Source organism: Orbicella franksi, chromosome 1 (assembly GCF_964199315.1).
Source record: "Orbicella franksi chromosome 1, jaOrbFran1.1, whole genome shotgun sequence".
In the NCBI taxonomy this organism is placed as follows: Eukaryota; Metazoa; Cnidaria; class Anthozoa; order Scleractinia; family Merulinidae; genus Orbicella; species Orbicella franksi.
Window position 1 is genome coordinate 37,195,557 of NC_138145.1, and position 19,091 is coordinate 37,214,647.

Sequence of the window (19,091 nt, forward strand, 5' to 3'; positions counted from 1 at the left end):
TCTCACCAAATTTGGACAGTGGGATGATCTCATCATTAGCCAATTATAGGCCATCTTTCAGCTCTCTTCGTCATATCCCCCCCACGGGAGAGTTTTGTCAAGTTAGCTAATTTAGTATGCAAGCCAACGTAATGGCGGTCACCGTCGACGAAATGTTTATTTGCTCAAAATTGGGGCAAAATCTTTCGGAGATGGAAATCAAGACATTTGTAAGGATACAGAAAGTAATTTGGGGCCGGTTGCTGGCTTCTAAGGCTGAATTTATCCAGAAGTAAGCTGTATTTTCGTTTTCGTGCTGAAAGCCATGCGATGAAATATTATCGGCTTGTTCTGCTGTCTTGTTCTGTTTTTCTCTTGGTCTTTGTTGTAGCCTGCCGAGGCTAGTCTTGCGTCTAAATCAGTTGAAAAAAGTTCGAAAAAGATGTTCCCATTCAAGTTTAAGCTCTCAGGCGATAATACTGGAGATTTTTGGCCGAAACGTTCGGCTTTGTTATGTTGGTGTTTTTCGGTTGCTATGGGCGACCGTTGCTTCCTTTGTTAGGTCAAGTCTGGGGAGTGAGGTCACAAAAAAAATTCTAAATAATACTGGTTTTGTTCGATTTCGCTGAAATTTTAATACGATAAGGCTGGATTGTTAGCGAATAGATTTACCGCCTGCCGATGTGTGGTAGCTATTAACGCTGAAGTGTTATATCGCTTCGAAGTCAGGGTTTTGAAGAGACTTTTTTGCAACGTGTGGGTTCGGCGTGATTTTGTAATCGGAGGTTTTTGTTGACCCCGAAGGAAAAAATATCCGGAAAGGTCATTTCATCGACGATTCAAAGGAATATAAATATGTATATGTTCCGAGCTAAATTTCTGGTGAAAAAGATGTAATTTTTGACGAACGCTGGGTTTTTAATTTTTTCCCGCGAAAGTCAGTATCGGAGATGAGATTTATTAATGTTTCAACAGCTTTTGGCGAGTAAACATCACAGGTTGCGTGACTCAAAATTTGGCCGAGTGGAAGCTTGGGTCTGGTCGCAGACAAAACTGCGAAAAAAAAAAAACACGGGTAAACCATGAACCGCGCTCGGCCCATGGCCGCGCGGTTAATAAACTACGGGTAAACCTAGAACCGCGCTCGGCCCATGGCCGCGCGGTTAAAAAAAAACCACGGGTATGTACCGTTGCAGTTATGTCCTATGTAGCAGACATGTCCTCTGACGTAATGTGATATACGGAGCCAATCATATCATGCGTTCTATCTAATAACACGCAGCATAAGACTGGGAACTAAACTCCGTTGCAGTTCGGTCTTCGAGCAAAATTGATTTTTGGAGGGGTAGCGTACGGAAGCAGTATTTGACTTTGTATGTCTTTACTCTGAACCAGAGTGACTCTGAACGTAAATATGCAGCGACTATTTGCAAGAATGGCATTTACCTCACAAGATTTCTATCGGAAATTGACCGCTTAGTGTATTTTCAGTTTCAAATTCAACATGAAAGTTCGATCGAAGATTTAAACAGTGGTTGCTCTCCGGTTTGCGAACTGCGTGTTCCCGACCAGCCAATATTAAACTCCGCGCTTTGATTATCCTCAAATTATTCAGATCGTTTAATGATATTACAGAGGCAAAACAAAATTTCTGAGAAGCAGCGTAACCAATTTTAGTTTCGGTACTGTAAAACTACCACTCAATCTGCGCAATATTTCTCTATTCCCAATCTTGTCACTCACACGAAATCCGGTTCGCGAAAGCCCTCTTCTCAGTATAAGTTTGTTGAGGCTGACTGAACCTTTTTGGGTAAGCCGTCTCCTGTTGCATCGAACATTTATTACAGAAAGTTTCTTGTCGAGTAGATTTTTATGGCCGGAGTGCTTTCTAACCGTTCCTAGTTCGCTTTGCTTTACAAAACTGCAGTAGTAGTCAAAAAACCACAGAGCACTTTGTGGCCTATTGAAAACACCACAGAGCGCTTTGTGGCCTACTCAAAACACCACAGAGCGTTTTGTGACCTATTCAAAACACCACAAAGCGCTATGTGGTGTTTTATTTTGGGATTTAACATTGAAAACTGGATGGCTCGTTGACTCGCAAATATCTCACAGCTATTTTCTGAAATAATTTGGTTTTTCCAATTTTTCACACCACAAAGCGCTTTGTGGCCTATTCAAAACACCGCAAAGCGCTTTGTGGCCTATTCAAAACACCACAAAGCGCTTTGTGGCCTATTCAATACACCACAAAGCGCTTTGTGGTCATCATCGTAATCATAGCGATTCTGTCAGTGGAAATTACACTATGTGGACAAAACTGGCAGAGGGGCTCTTTTATTTTGACAGGGAGGTTGGCAAGATTTTCGCACCACTCCTCACATTAATTATGCATGCAATTTTTTGACTGACTCGTTCTTTTCACGATTGCTGTTTGAGTATGTGATAGTTTGAGATAGTTGTATGGCGCTGTACGGAAATCGTACCTGGAGGTTAGCCGAGTGCTCTTAAAGAAACCTCTGAAAGGAACCAATAGATTTTCGCAAACGTGCTGAGCAAGGTTATGTTGAACACTATTTCAGTTTTTGTTTTTAGAAAGAAATATCACCGAACCTCCTATATAAGATTTGATACCCTTAAAAGTACTCGTTATGGTTATCAGAGAGAGCACTGACTGCTAATGAGATTTGCATTCCTGGGATCGGCTGGAACTAGCTACAACGGGTGCGTGTTATTAACCGGGAGAGACGATGAAATGAAAGCAGAAGGTTGAAAATTAGGAATTCAGTGGTACCTCAACCTATCACTTGTTTCGGTTAGAGAATCTTAGAGGGATTTATTATGTTCATTGATTTATAGCTCTATTGTTAGTCCTCGTTTGTAGGCACACCCCTCAGGAATTTAGCATTGAACATGGAATGAAAGTTACGTCGGATACTGATATGGGTATTTCTTTTTTTAACAAGTCTATGGATCTCGCCGTAACATTGCAAGGCGAAGAACTCGACCAACGTTTTACCAACACGGACCTCATACTAGTTCAATAACATAATTCAGTTATGACAAAGAAGATTACAAATCTTTTTTTATTTATTTATGGCTAGACTGGAATTTATACAACTGGTGTTTTCATGAGCAAGTATAATTACCATTATCACAATCAACTGGAATCTTATAGATCTTTCTACACACGGGCGAACCAAAACAATCTGACTTGTGACCTTGAATTAATCGGCTTGAATTATCTGCAATGCTCACGTATGATACAAACCGTTGCTTTATCCAAACATTTTCGAAAATTATATTTTAGGGCATGTTTTTAGCCTGTGTTGTAAAACCACTATAATCTTGAGATTTGTATTGTTACAAAGGCAAAATAACCAAAGTTAGAATTAGTTTGAGAAATTCTATTTTTGACAGATAAATGCCTTTTGGACATACTAATATAATACTTATCATTGCATTTACAGTGGTGCACTTCTAACACAGACCACCAAACTAATTTTTTTTCATCATTTTTTGACATGTTTTCAACAACTTTCCTATGGCTTCCATTCAAATCTGGCAAATCCAAATTATGAAAAGAAATGTGAGAGGTGGAGTTGTTGACTGATCAACAGGTTACACGATGCTTGATATTTTCACCATTCATGCATTTTGATTAGCTTATTTAAACCAAGGAAGGTGGACACAGTTAGTCAGGCACCACTGTGGCTGGGTTCTTATTACAAAGATGAAAAGTTCTGTCACTCTTTTGTCCCTTAAATCTATATCCAACAGACTAGTCACAGGCAACACAGTGATTTGTGGTTCATTTAGTAAAAAAAAAAAGTAATGACATATTTTCTTCAGCCTTTGAGCTTGGGCTAATTTGAATAAGCTGTTGTAAATGTAGAACAATCAAAACAATTTCAGACTCATCCTCTATTTACTTAATTATTACGTATTAATACATCTGTTAAAGAAATCCTGATAAAAATTTAAAAAATCTACGAAATAAATGCTGATTTTATCACTGTCACTAAACTCATCCTCTATTAACTTTCTGTAGAGGTGTTCATCATCATTGTCTTGTTCTTCTTGCGCTTCCGCTTGTTCTTCTTGATCCTCTTGTCCTTCTTCTTCTTCTTCGTTTTCTTCTAACTCCCCCTCCTCCTCATCGATCATATCATGTAATACCTCCAGGTATGGTTTGGCCAGGCTATTAAAAATATGGAGAGGGATTTACTTCATCAATAGACACAACAATATTGTGGAAAACTGAAACTTTCTGTGAAGGGGCCTGTTACGGCTATTTCGTGTTTTCTTTGTGTCCTTTTTTGTTCCGTATGTTAATGTATTTTTTCACATTCTGCATGCTGTTTTTCTCGCGTCGTATGTAAATTTCGTTGCGTCTATATTTGTGTTATCCTTTCATGTTCGTTTAGTGCTAGTTTATCGTCCGGTACACTTGTATCTTCTTGGTTCCCTGAACCCCGTTGCCAGCATTTTGGTAAGCCGTTTAGTTTATCGTCTGTTTGTGTTTTCCTCTTAGTTTTCTGCCGTCTTCAGTTAGTTATTTGTAGTAATTCGTTTCATGTTTATCTTTAGGAATTTACCTTCCTCCTACGGAAAGTGAAATAAATTTGCTGGACTAATTGAAACTCGCTTTAAGTTGTGTCTGAAGTCGGCCCTTTGCCTCTTCAGGGCCCATTTCTTGAAACTTCCTGGCTATTCAAGGGCTTGTCAACTTACAAGGACCGTTTCCAGGCTGCTGTTTTGGGCCCAAAGCACCAAACTACCTAATGAAACTGAAATCAGTTTTTAAAAAGAGCATTGGAATTACAATCTAAAGTACAACAGTAATATTATTATAATTCAAATTATAAATATTCATACTGTATTTTGAAAGTGGAAGTTTTTTCACGAGGAATGTGAACGCCTTAAAGAGATCTTTTCCCGACTGTGCTATCCTGACGACCTTGTGCAGTCAATCATTCGCAGATTTATTGAATCAAAAGTGTCCGAGGATTCACATACTCGAGTGGCTGATAAAAGAGAAGCCCCAGTCAGAATCGTGTTGCCCTACAAGGACCAGGAATCTGCAAACGTAGTACGTAAACAGCTGGCTGACCTCAGTCGGAAGATCAACGCAGATATTAACCCAGTTTACACAAGTAGAAAGATCAAGGATGAAATTAAGGTCAGGGAAGACAAGCAGCCTCTTGTGAGTCAACAATGCGTGGTGTATTCATTTCAGTGTGGCCTGTGTGATGCAGGCTATGTCGGTTACACGTGCCGACACCTACACCAACGAATTGAAGAACACAAAGGATCGGCAATCGGAAACCACCTCAGAGAGCAGCACGATATGGAGCCAGAAGACATCGCACAGAGTTTTCGAATCTTAAGAAAGTGTCAGAACAAATTTGGCTACCTTATTTTTGAAATGTTTTTTTTATCAAAGAACTGAAACCAATGCTAAACAAACAGTGCGATTCAATTCGCGCCCAATTATTTGTTTAGAGCAATTCTTGCTAAGATTATTTTATTTTTCCATTGTATATTTTTAACACTTTTTCACATATTTTATCACATTTTAGCGTTCGCCACATTTTTATCTATTATAAGTTGTTTTTAACATATTTATGGCTATATGCTATTGTAGAAAATTTACTCACTTGAAAATGACTTCGTAGAGGTCGAAACGTCGTGACTTCTTAGCGCTAGTTTTTATTTCAAAATCGATTTCTAAGAAACTACTTATTAACATACTGTATTTCTATACCTAACTAAGAAAACCAGTTTTTGATTAATATGGTGCAAATGGACTTCTCTATAAACTCACTTCCTTCAACTTAATGTCTGCTAATTTTTCACGCAAATAGCAAACCACCAGTTGTGATTGCAGTTACCCGTCTCACTCTACATAGCAATTTTCAATTTGGTTTCAAAATTAACTTGCATTTGGGTTTGCATCACTGTGCTCTGTTTTGCATCCTGTACTTTCTTTGTTGCGTTGTTCGTTATATTGTTAATACTCTGGTTCTGGTTTCAAGGCACTTCAATGAAAACTGTTCAGAGATCACTTCCTTCCTGCATGAGATGAAGTAATAGTTCAAAGCACATGCCATTTTTGGCCTGGGACATTGATGGGGATTCCTGGACAGGCCCCCAGAGGAGCTCCCATCTGCTTTCAAAATTACATCATTAGCCTAGCAAAACTAGTGCCAGTCCTAAACCCCACATTAGAATTTAAAATCCTTAAAACTCATAGTCTTGTTGTTATTGGGATAAGATGTTCTAGGTTCCGAGCTACTGTGTCTGAAACACCTCACAAGATTAGAAGCCACAGATTTAGGAAAGCCATTCCCTAACAGAACGTTTTCATCATTGTTCTTTGTTTCTGAATGAGAGAGTCTATTTCACATATACGAGAAGCCTGGTGCAACAAGGCCTAACCCAAGTAATTTTGGCAAGTCCACGTACTTGACTAGAAAACAAGACATTCTGTCCAGTGTTTGTGTGATTCCTATAAATGTCAATGGATGTTCTTTTCAGAGAAATGTCCAGGAAATGGATCAAGCCATCTTCAAATTTGTTGACTGTAAAACATGTCAGATTTATTTGGTTTGTCCATCAACAGCATATCTTCAAAATAACGTCCATAAAACTACTCATTTATAAGGCCACTGTCAAGCATTTTACGAACAATATCATTTTTGAGTTCTGTCATGATAAAAAAAACAACAACAACGGCCTAATGAAGAACCCAACAAAATGCCATCAATTTGGTTGTCGAGTGCTCTCTTAATTAATTTGGTGTTAATCAATTTATTGTCATTAACTCCAAAGAAACCAATCTGAACAACTGTCAGGGCTTGCTGTCAGGGCTTGCAAACTCCAGTTCCTCTTAGAGTGAAAACAAGGTGTTTTCCTTCCACATCTACATGGGAGAGTATCATAATTTATGTGGGTGGTGGTGGTGTATCGAGTTGTGTTTGACAAACCCTTTTCATTTTTTTTGTTTCTACATATAGCAATATAAAGGAACTGTTTTTTAACTGTTTAATAGCAAACCACTTTATTTTTAAAAAGTGCCTGTTATTTTTAGTTAAAGTTAATTTGGCTAACAATTCCTTTCTATTTAAATGTATGTTGCTTGAAAACTGTGATCTGGTGGCCCTAGATGCAATTTGAATTTTTCTGTAATTTTGAAAAGTCAAGCCCCACTGTTTGTTATTAATATTGTATCAAAAGGATAACACCATTCTTATCATGGTTATTCTATTGATTCCATTTCATCATTACTTAAGGTGGTTCTGCAGTTATTGTGGGCACACTACCCCATGTCAAAGTTTGCAACATAAATTTTGGGGCTTTGAAGTGTTGGCTAAGAAATTTTGGGAAATATTTTGTGTTTCACTCGGTGATAATGTTACTTAATTCCATTTACTGGGGAAAATATTTTTATTCTCACTGGTGTTTGACTGGACCCCATTTTTTGGACAACAACACTACCAGTAAAAAAAATTTTGCTGGCATACTTTTACTCAATTTCTGGAACCAGCTTATTCTGACTTAATACAAACCATGCCCAAGTTTTGGGGAAATCATTTGAGCAGAAGTTCAGAAGTATTAACTTAAAGGTCAAAGACATGTAAACTCAACTCTAACATTCACTGAAAGTTTCTACAATTGACTCTCATTTCCAAAACAAGCCATGAACCCAAATTTTGTGAGAAGCTTGCCCCAAAGCTTGCTAAATAAAAGTGGCTAGTCAATTAGTGATCGTGCGAACCATAAAAAGCATTAATCCCTAGTTCTTAAAATACTATAAAATGCTTGATAACCTCATTGAATTTTCAAAGATGCATTTTGCAACAGTATTTGGAAATAACTTTTGTGTCAAAGTCTTTCCACACAAATTGTACGGTACGGCAACATTTTGGCTATAAGTTTTACTGCTGTGACTCAAAAAGAAATGGGGCACTGTTGTCAGGATTGTAAGCTACTCCCCGACTGATCTCTGGTGAGGAAGAGAAGCAGTTTTATTAATCTATGATTACAAATACAAAATAGGCACTACAGGTACAGGCTGAGCCATCTTTTTGCCATTCCTTAATATGTAGTTAAAAAGACAATTATTAATAATAACAATAATAATAAATAAAAATAGCAATAAAAACAACAACGATGACAACAAAAATAATAACAATAATATTAATGATAATGATGTGCTTCTGGGCATGAATTATGTTTTCATTCATGACAGTTGGTTCATTGTATTTGACCAGTAAAAGTGCTTCACTGGGTCTATTTGTTAGAAAAGTGGAGTCTCATCAAAATGTGTGGGCACAGTTCGTGGATGTTTAAAATCTTGTGAGGGTTGTGCTCTATGACTGATTAATCACCCAATGAATCACTGTTGCAACACCAAAACAAGAAGGCAAGTTTATAAAAAAGTTGAGCATTTCTGCAAGTTGAAATTTTCTCGTGAGTGCTAATGGGCAACAAAAGTCTACCAGGTAGGCAACTAAAAAGACACACAGGGAACCAACAAAAACAGAACTAGTTGCCCAAAGGGCAAATTAGCAAGAAAGTTAGTGTCGAACACTGCATTAATAGCCGTCAAGCTCATTCTAAGAGCTTTGCGGCGTCCAAAAGTTTTCTTTACTCTGCCTCCTCGACTCCTCAACCTCTCTTAATTCATTTATGTTTGTTGTGCCCCAAACCATTGCAGGAAAGAAAGTGAGTGCTTTGCAGGCTGTAAGTATACATGTAGAATACAGTAGGGGCAATTGTACATGTATGGTTTACCAGTTTTGTCATTTAAGTTAAGGTTGTCATTTGCTAACACAGAAAGCTCAACTTCCTACAAGCTGTCTTGTTCACAGCTTTTGGGGTTTTAAATAAGAGTCACAACAAAGAATAGAAAAATATGTGCACTGTGACTAATGCTTGAGTAACTACATATGATATGCAAATATCTTCTGTGTAACATGCAGCAAAAATTGCTTGTATCACTACAATACATCTATACCTTAACCTATAATATACCACAGAACCTCCCAAACTACCAGTAAGTTGAGACTTTTATTTTATATCAATTTTAAAAACGAAATTATTTTGTTCTAGTGGGGACAATGGGTTGTTGACTAGTTTGATGGATACACAAGAATAATAAGCTGTGCATTAATGTGGTACTGTATAATCACTTCTTCCTTAAGATTTTGAAACTCCATCTACTAAACACTCCCTGCGCTAAATTTTAAGCCTTCATAGCAGGGATGAAAAGGAATTAAAAGCTAGAAACTGGCTAATTTATCCAGGTGCGAAGAAGATGGGTTTTGAAAAATAGTTGGCCTTCTCTAACACATAATAGTTGGCTTTCTCTAATACATAAAAGTTGGCTTCCTCTAACACATTTGGTTTGCAATGTTCTTCTTAGTATTGCTGGAGTACTTAGTGTACAAGAAAAAACTCATAAGCTAACCAGATATTGAAGTATAATATGAGGACATAAGCCCTAAAATTCTTGAGAGAGTGCTGCCATTACAGTTAAGACCCAATTACGTACAGGTAACAAAAAAATGAATTATTTTGGCAAGACACAACTCTAAAAAAGTTATCAATGCATGGCAACTGATACATATCATGGTAAGGGCTGATGCTCACCATCCCTAGTTCCTTCTCTACTATGACTTTCTTCGGTTTGTGCATGTTTTCCCTCATCCAACCCATGATGATCATCCATTACTGCAAAAACAGAAATTCAAATCATTATTGTTAAACACAAAATCACACAAATGCAATTATATTTTAAGTTACACTGACTGTTTTGAAATAACATACATGTACAGCCTTGTAGATTAAAAGCTGTTCCTCAGTAAAGGGAAATTTAAAAGAAAACAAAATTCAATCAGAAACAACTGCAAGAGTATGACTATCTTATCAAGACCTACGTTTTTAAAGTCTATTTCAACTGACAATGAAACCAAAACAGAACAGACTGAATCTCTAGTGGCAAAGTTTAGCTGGTGAGAACTACATCTTATTATATGGCTAGCTCCGCGAGCAGGCAAGATGAATCAAATCCTGCGCTGTGATTGGCTACCCGAGCGGGCAAGATGGAGCTATCTTGCCCGCTCGGGACTACCTGCCGTGTCCCGCAAGAAAAATTTCCCCGAAAGCCATATAATAAATCCTTTATTGACCAAGCTTGTTCGTAGAAGATGGCTGGATATTGGCCTCGTTCTTTTTTTGCGAGTTTATGGACCTCAACTCCGTCTCGGTCCATAAACTCGCAAAAAATGAACTTGGACAATATCCAGCCATCTTGACCTCACACTTGGTCAATAACCCATATATATTTACCAAGAGATAAAAGACATCCTTGAGAATAAAAATACAAGTAGATAAACAAACCGTTTTCTCCTTCTTTAATTGTTTTTACATTAAAAGAACAAAAAAAAACCAAGTATCCAAAAACATGAATAAATTCTCCAGAAGATAACAAGAATGGCAATGTTCCTCACACAAGAGCTGGCACAAAGAGATAATGGCAATGCCACCTAATGAAGACATGACAAGGTATTGGCATGTATCCCTATTTAAACGATAGAGAGTTTCTGTCGAGGAACTATCGGTTGATAGTTGCCCCATGGAAATTTGATGTTCTTAAAACAAATATGCTAGTCCGAGACATAAACACTCTATTGTCTTTATCGTTCACCACTAAATTTTCTTCCGCGCGCCAGTTCAAAATTCATATTGAATTATTTTCAACTTTTTTAGATGAAAGCCATGGAAGGTCGTTGAAGCCAAATGTAAAATTTGAAAAAGAAAACAGACAAAAACCCACTTAATATATTTCAATTGTTTACTTTCTGTAAGCCCGCTTCTTTACAGAAACATTTACACGGGCGAGTACTATCCATCCAGGTATTTTCCTCAGACAGGCACTATGGGCTGATAGCGTCTCTCCACGGATGAACACTATTGCGTCATGTGATCAATTTAAACCAATAAGAATCGGAGAAAATTCAGTGGTGAACTATAATATGTACTAATTGGACCAGCTGTATAGAAAGGGAAACCTAGGCAAGCACTTCTTGAAGCAGCCTCACATGATGACTATACACACTGCGTGTCTACAAAACACTGCTTCGTAACAAACAGCTTAAAGGTAGCAAGTCAACAACAGAGGAAAAGAAGAACAGAAGGACAAACAACCCTGACCTTAACTGGTGATTCCTTAGCACTATATTGCGAACGCTTCAAGCGCAGAATTTTACACTTATTCAATAGCATCAAAAACAAAATCATTACTCATGGATTGTATGTTATTTGGATTATTTTCGATTCTTTTGCATAAGTTGTTTATTATGTTGTTCCTTACGCTCAAAAATTCATGTATGCCTATCAAAGTTCATCAAAAAACTGTACCTTCCAGCCACCGCAAAATGTAATGCGGAGTGATAAAATAAATGAATAGTACTATTTAAAAGACCTGGCAAAATAGGGTAAGACTGGTACATCATATCTCTTTTGCAAGCATGGTGACCTATTTTAATTTATTTTTAGAGACTGTGCTTGGTAGGAAACATTCAGGGAAATGTATTGTGCATTTGTTTTCATGATTGTGCCCAGGAGATTACTTTTAAGCTTACTTTAACATCGGTAGAAATCATTCCCAATACTGATAGAAGCAAAGAAATACCAGACAAAATAAAGGCTCGAAAGTTCAAACTGTCACAAGAATGGTAAACTCGATTTCTTGACATCCTGAACTAAACTCAAATTTCTTGAACTGTAACCAATTTTAATCCTTGCAATCCTGCACATTATTTCGAAACTACTGTTTTTGCTTTGCTCTATAGCATTTTTATCCAACTAAGCTGTATATTTGGTGGCATTTGGCGATACAAGGTGGTAATAAGTTGAGTGAAAATTTGCTCTGTCTGCACGACAGCGTTTCTTTATGCCCGTGACGGAGGTAGATCTTAATTGCAAAATTCAAAACACAACAGTGTGGACTATACAAACTAGTGCCAGCTTAGTTCGTGCCGCTTGAAAGCAACACGATCAACAAAACTTAGATTGCTGATGAACATGTCGAAATGGCTTCGTAGACTTGAGCCATATAAATTGCTCACTCCATTTCTACAAACAACATAATACAATACACTACACTTCACAAAGCTTCTTACCAACAATATTAGGCTTCAAAGTCAGCTGTAAATGTGTTTCGGAACATGCAGAAAGATCCGGCAAAACACCCTCACGATAAAAGTCACAATCGATAGGTTTCGAGCTTTCAACTGGCAAACACCGTCCCGTCCCCTAGTAAAATAATCTCAGAGGACACGATCACAACGCATTTTCATTGGAAGAAACAACAACACATACAATTGGTCGAAAGGTGTTAGACATGTCTGCCACGTAGGACGAAAGTGCAACGCTACACGGGTAAACCATGAACCGCGCTCGGCCCATGGCCGCGCGGTTAATTATCGGTAATTGTTGACAGAGGGTCCCCTATACTTTTTTCGTGACGCGTGAATGGGCATTTTTGCTTTGCGTGAAACGTGAATTAGGATTTATTTTTTCCGTGATTCGTAAAAATATCTTAGCTACACTTTTCCGTCCTCGGGAAACTGGTTTTTGATTTTTTTTCCATGATCCGTGAAATATGCATTTACTTGCGCCTGATTTGTGAACCAGCGACTTTTGCGGGAATAATTTTTCACTTTTTTGGAGATTTTAGCGTCATAAAGCTCGTAAACTTGTTCAGAAGTGTTTTTAAAAGTTAGTAGGCTAGCGTCTTCAAGTAGCTCTACAGACAAAACGGTTACAGAAAGTTTCCTAGCTACTCTAGGTTACGCATTGAAGAGAGTGCCACTCAATTCTGTAGTTTGTGCGTCGATAGTTTTTAGCAATATGAAAGCTGGTTAATTACTATTACGGCAGTCCACAGTTTATGTTTATGTTCAGAGTTAATGTGCTTCGCGTAGGCAGGCATTCATTACAGGGACACCATGTACTTGAGCGCAAAACAATGTGGGGATTTTTTTGTGTTTCGTCATTAAAAAAATCTTTAACATGATTGTCGAACTTGTTTTCAAATATCCACAAGGTTTATTTCTAATTTTTAAAGGTATGCAAACTAGAGATGATTGTATATTGTAAGGTCGATTAAAGGAACAATAATGTGACCATAGTGTACGCAACCCGGCACACTGTTTCTCTCTGTGTGTTTCTTTTTGTGTGTGTAGTTGGGGGGGGGGGGGGGTTAAGCAAGAGACCATAGGTTAAGGGATGAGGGGGGGGGGGGAAGGGGCTATAAAAGAAACCCTTGGTATCTGGATAAGGCTAGGGGGCTATAAAAAGAGACAGTAGTCTCAAGTTATTTTAGTGGGTCCCTCATATGTATAATAGTTTTGACCACTTCCCTTACGGATATAAAGTTTAAACGCATCAGACTTCCAGCGACCAAGAGCCCTGATTTGGGAATCAGAGAAACCTAGGTCAGCAGCATGACAAGCAGCACCGATGCGAAAGCTGTGACTTTTGTATCGGCTTGAGTCGAGAGAACAAAAAGATAAACAAGAGCGCAGTTGAGCGTTGAACTGGGTGACAGTAACAGGACGATTGTGTAAGCAAAAAAGTGGACCTGGTGAGAAAAGTCTTACTTTGCAATACTCGAGCATCGCCTGTACTGGGCAAAAGGGCGAAGCAGAATCGCGTGTTATAATAATGTCCACAGGCCGATTGTTCGTGTTATGTTTAAAGTGACAGATTGTTATCTTTAAGGATTATATGCAACCGTCCTTTGATAAAAATGACAGCGACTCAAATTGCACAACTGCATTGCCGCACTCAGGGCTCTTGCTCGCTAGTTCTCCTATGCGGAAAAAACCGTAAAAAGCTGTCAGGAACATAGCCTTGAAAAGTGTACGCTGAACTGCCGAAGAGTTGGTGTGCTGTAGTGAACGCACAAGCTGGGAAAGAACAGGTTTCGTGATAGGAAGTCTGGTATCAGGTGATCTTTGTTTACTGACCGCAGTCAAAAGTTTTTGAATCAAAAGTGTCTTAGTTGGGTCAGGTAATTCCTCCATTTTGTGAACCTAGCTGATGGCTGATAGATAAGAGGTAATTGTAGACGCGGCCAATTTGCGTGCGCGGAGATATGATATAAAAAGCGCAATTGCGGTTGGAGGAATCGGAAGTTGAAATGAATAAGGGCACACGAATTGGTGGTAAAAGTCACGAAAAACTTTCCAAGCTCGGGAATACAACTTTTGTGATCCCATGGACAGGGCCGAGGAAAGCAGATCGTTCAGGGAAGCGACCAGCTCTTCGGCAGAAGGCTGACTGGCACTTGAGTCGGCATTTCGTCCGCCTCTGGAAAAATTTGTTTGAACTGTTTCACCTGCAAGCGGGATAAAAAATCAGCACGAGAATTGTGTATACCCGCTATATGTCGCGCCCGAAATAGAATGTTGTACTCCAGCGAAGTAAGGACTAAATCCCTGACAAATAACATAATGAGCTTATTCTTTGAAGTTTGCCGGTTGATAACTTCAACTAGCGCTGAATTATCGGCCATGCTCGGCCCCCAAATATGCAAGGCAATGATGATGGGAAAAAATTCGAGGAAGGTAATATTTAAGGAACTCCATGACTCAGGCCACGAGCCATAAAACCATTTTCGACCGAAAACTGCGCCATAGCCTTTTGAACCGGCTGCGTCAGTGAAAAGCTCGAGCGAGGTGGAGGTAACCCATAGGTCATCTAAAAAGAAAGCACGCCCATTGAAACCCGCTAGAAATTGCATCCAAACCTGTAAGTCGGCTTTAACGTCTTTGTTTAAACGGATACGGTGGTATGGGCGCTGTAGACCTATCGTGAGGTCAATAAGACGACGTAAAAAAGCTCGGCCTGGTAAGATAACTGAGCACGTAAAATTCAGGAGGCCGATGAGTGATTGGAGCTCCTAAAGTGTAACCTTCCGGCGTGAATAAAACATGGATAACAAAGTGTGGCATTTCTGAAGCTTATCCTCTGGGAGCCTAGCCTCTTGTAAAACAGAGTCTAGCGTAATACCCGCGAACTGCAGCACCGTATTTGGCCCAACGGTTTTATCCTCGGCGATAGGGACGCCAAGGAATTTACACATTCCTAGGAAGTTATTAAGATCTGACTGACATTTTTCGGCAGATTCCGCGATAAATAAAAAGTCGTCGAGTATATGCAGTACGCTTGAGGCCCCCAGACGATGAATGGCTATCCATTCGAGAGCGGTGCTAAAAGCTTCAAAAATGGCACATGAAGAAGAACAACCCATTGGGAGACAGTGATCATAGTAATAAAGGTTCTCCCATTTCATACCCAGCAAGGGGTGATCGTCAGGATGGACTGGGATAATCCTAAAAGCCGACTTTATGTCGGTTTTAGCCATGAAACAGCCCTTGCCTGTACGTTTCAGAGCGGAAATAGCGTCGTTGATTGTTGCGTACGACACCGAAGAAAATTCGCTAGGGATAAAGTCATTTACAGAGAAACCTCGGGGAAACGACAAATGATGAATTAGTCTAAATTCTGAGGGATTTTTCTTGGGAACTATACCTAAAGGTGAGCAAAACATGTCTGGGAAAGGAGGGTTGTGAAAAGGACCCGCTATACGGCCGGCGGTAATTTCTTTGTTTAGTTTATCGCGAACAATGTCCGGTTGGGCAAGGGCGCTCTTTAAATTAGGAGGTGCAAAAACTCGCCTCTCGCCCTCGAAATGTACGCGAAAAACAAAATTAAAGCCTCGAAGTAAGTAATCTTTTAAAGGGAAGGGATAGCCATTTAAAAGGCCCTCAAGCTGATCTGCCTTTACGGGAGTCATCGGCTGTGGAGTTCTGCGGGGGAGGATGGGAGGTTGGCCGTGGACTAGCGCGTTTTTGACCCTCGGCGTTACAGCGAGTGGCAGGATGCTTTGCCCCGCATTTGAAGCACTTATGGTCGAATTTGCATCCACCCCCGCAGAAGCGACCGGCTTGAAACGCCCAAGAGGTACCTTTCGGAAATGGCGACTGACTGGATCGGGGTCGACTATTGTTGGGCCGGTCGCCGTTAGATGGGGTTTGTCGGCCACGAAATGTCACCTTTAGCCATAGTTCCCAATGCACTGCGTCCCAAGGATACTTGTTGGGAGCAGTTTGCCGGAGGAGGCGAAATTGCTCGTCGTAAAAGAGCCAATCGCCAGACTTAGCGGCAATGTCTCTTACGATTTCGCAGTATTTCATCAGTTTGGGTGCCTCATTAGGAAACCTAACAACGTAAATCGCTACGAAAGTATGAAATGCCGATATCCATTGATTAATGGTAGTGACCTTTTTCGTAGTCTTACAAGGCTTGAGAGTAAGATGAGCCCCCGAGCTGAGAGAGGAGGTATTGACTGACAAAGAATAACGGTCAGGACTAGGGGATACTGAAAGTAAAAGACTGAAATCTACAAACTCGTTAGCCCAGACTCGAGCCTTGACCTTATCAGTAACGTTGCCTCCCAGCTCGAGGGCAATACTGGAAAATACTAGCTTCTCTGAATAGTCTAGAGAAGAAGAGCCAGAGGAGCTGGGCTCATGAGTACCTTTGTCTGGCGATGTGAGAAGGGCCAACTGCTCGGAGACCGCCTCTTCGACCGTCATGGCGGTGCTCGCACCCTCACTTGCAGGAGGCTCGTCAGTCGGCGAATTTGGAGTCTTCATTGCAGCTTGAACGGCGCTGGTCACAGCGGCCGTAAGGGTTGCCGTTAGGGCCGCCATATCTACAGTGGAAGCGGTCGCAGGTGGGACCACCGTTGCTGTCGAGACCGAAGGAGTGGCACGAACACGTTTGGGTCGACCGCGAGAGGCGCTGGCAGATTGGCGTTTACGAGAAGACATAGCTTTACAGAGAGTGTAATTAAATAAAATTAGACTTCGTGATTGAACAAAGAGGAGTTCATGCAGCTACCTTTGTTAAACGAGAAGGGCTGAACTAAAATGCCGATGCGCGACGCGAAGGGCAGACGTGATAGGCCCATAATTAAAACTGTAGCTAGTCGATAAGCAAGTCAAAGCCAGGTTCCGAATATACAAGAAAGAAAATGGCGAGGACAGTAACCAAGTGCAATTGGGCACGCGGAACGCGGCCGGAAAGGGTTGTACACTTAAATGGCAACGTCCTGCTCTCATGATAGAAGTATTTTCTGCGTCAGATAAGGGGGCAAAATTAATGAATGGCAGGAAATACAACTTCCATCAAAATCGAGATAAGTAACATGCACCCCATTAAGATAACAGTGACATAGCATACAGCCGACAGTAGAATTAAGAGCATTGCTCAAATTTGTCGGCAGATAAAAGTACAATGTCAAATAGCTGCGGACGCAACACAGCAAGGAAACATGAAAACAAAATTGGAACCGGCGACACGCAGATATGAATAAGTAGCTAAACCACATCAAGTAAACGCAAGCATTTGAGTACTGCCCCTCGTAAACTGCGATACAATTTATGTTGCCCCCTACCATTCAAGTGAACGTCATCTCCTAACAAATAGGTACCCTTTGTTTTCCAAAACCCCCTGTGAGACCAGAAGAATGCGTATGGGATGGGCTCAAGTACCGTTTTCATATATTTTGTCAATAGCCCAACTTTCGAGTTAAACGCAACATCGGAAGAGGAACGGCGAAGCGTTTGACATACGCATATCAGGTCGACCTTGTACTCTTGTAGCACAGTCACTAGATGTTCCAGTGAGGAACCCACTGTAATGGCGGGGGAGTTGGGCAGATCATTTGTTCCTAGCTGTAAGAGCACTATATCAGGGCCAAAATCCTCCACAATACTTAAATCATACTTTAAAACTTTATCGATCGTTCGACCGCCCACGCCGTGCCATTTGCACAGAAATTCTGGTGTTGAAATACCGAACTTGGCAGTATAGGCGCTTTCGTTCGGACGATTAATATGCTCGTGCAGGCGACGAATAAAAGAGTGGCCCAGAATTAAGACGCGAGGTTTTCCCATTGCGTTAGTAAATTAAAAAGAAACCGGAAAATCCGACAAACAACAAAAGAGGGTGAAGGGTACTTGCCTTAAAACTTGAAAATTAGCTCTGGAGATAGCGTTGCTGCTGAATGGTAAGGAGGCCGAAACTGACATGCCAAGCAAACTAAATAGTAACCGCGATCCCGCCTACTAGTATCTGATTGGAGTCTCCTAGGTGATGTGCCTTTCCTTGCTCCACCCAAATAACTGATAGACGTATTATAGTACCCAAGAAAATGTCTCGATATAAAATAACATTATATGTGCTGCATATAATGCTTCTTTGATGAACCAGTCGCGTTCTCTGAGTTATTCGTAGCTGCTTCTGTTCTCATCATATTTTAGTTTCACTGAACGATTGAAACGTCGATTAAACTTTGCCGATAATAACGTATCGTTACTTGATGGGAAAAATAGGAGTTCCGTAAACTGCAATAGCTAAAAAAGAGGAGCGAGTGACAGATCATGACCAAATTTGTAGTTTTTTGACCGTTTTAAGAGTGCCTGCCTGTAAAAATCAGACAAATTCTTAATTTCGCGGCAAGGGTCGAAAATTCGATTTCGCTCATATTCTTATGGTAGATAGGCTAGGAAACTATCAGCTCTGTGTCTATTTCAACTTAACGCTGGTCAAGTCATGTGGCGCATGCTAAAATATACGTCTAACTCGTAAATGGAAATTTGACGAGGGAATGGTCAAATATTTGCATTTTTAAGGTACTTTGAAAAGCTCTCGCGTGGCTCACAATCATTTGCCCAAAGAAATTATTACAGGAACCTGTACATCATCTTTTTGCGATTCAACCACCAGAAGCTTAATCCATTTGAAGGTTTCGCACATGGTGAAAATCAAATATATTCACGAAGTACTTTTAAATACATGTCTTCGAAATTTAATTATTTTGCACCCAAAAAGACAACGCAATTAACATTCCCTAAAACCAACCCAGTACACATTTAAACATTGCACAAAAATATTTGAGTGTTTTAAAGACGGACGAATGATGTGGTTTTGCATGCGAGGCTCTCAAACTTGTTTAATAAAACGGT

General features: G+C 40.0%; 1 protein-coding gene across 3 annotated transcripts; it reads right to left on the bottom strand.

Moving 5' to 3' along the window:
- Positions 1 to 4,130: 4,130 nt before the first annotated feature.
- On the bottom strand, positions 4,131 to 17,710 carry LOC145461691 (uncharacterized). Of its 3 annotated transcripts, XM_081445667.1 has the most exons (3): positions 16,598 to 17,710; positions 9,637 to 9,717; positions 4,131 to 4,180 (listed from the first exon to the last, which is right to left on the bottom strand). In XM_081445667.1, the coding sequence occupies exons 1-3, from the start codon at positions 16,890 to 16,892 to the stop codon at positions 4,143 to 4,145; spliced, it is 414 nt and encodes a 137-aa protein (XP_081301793.1). In that variant the 5' UTR covers positions 16,893 to 17,710; the 3' UTR covers positions 4,131 to 4,142. The 3 variants fall into 3 exon arrangements, 2 of the variants coding, with proteins under 2 accessions (XP_081301793.1, XP_081301790.1); XR_014040817.1 differs by lacking the exons at positions 4,131 to 4,180; positions 16,598 to 17,710 and adding an exon at positions 12,171 to 12,419 and having other exon boundaries at positions 9,312 to 9,717; XM_081445664.1 differs by lacking the exons at positions 4,131 to 4,180; positions 9,637 to 9,717 and having other exon boundaries at positions 15,776 to 17,710.
- Positions 17,711 to 19,091: the final 1,381 nt, after the last annotated feature.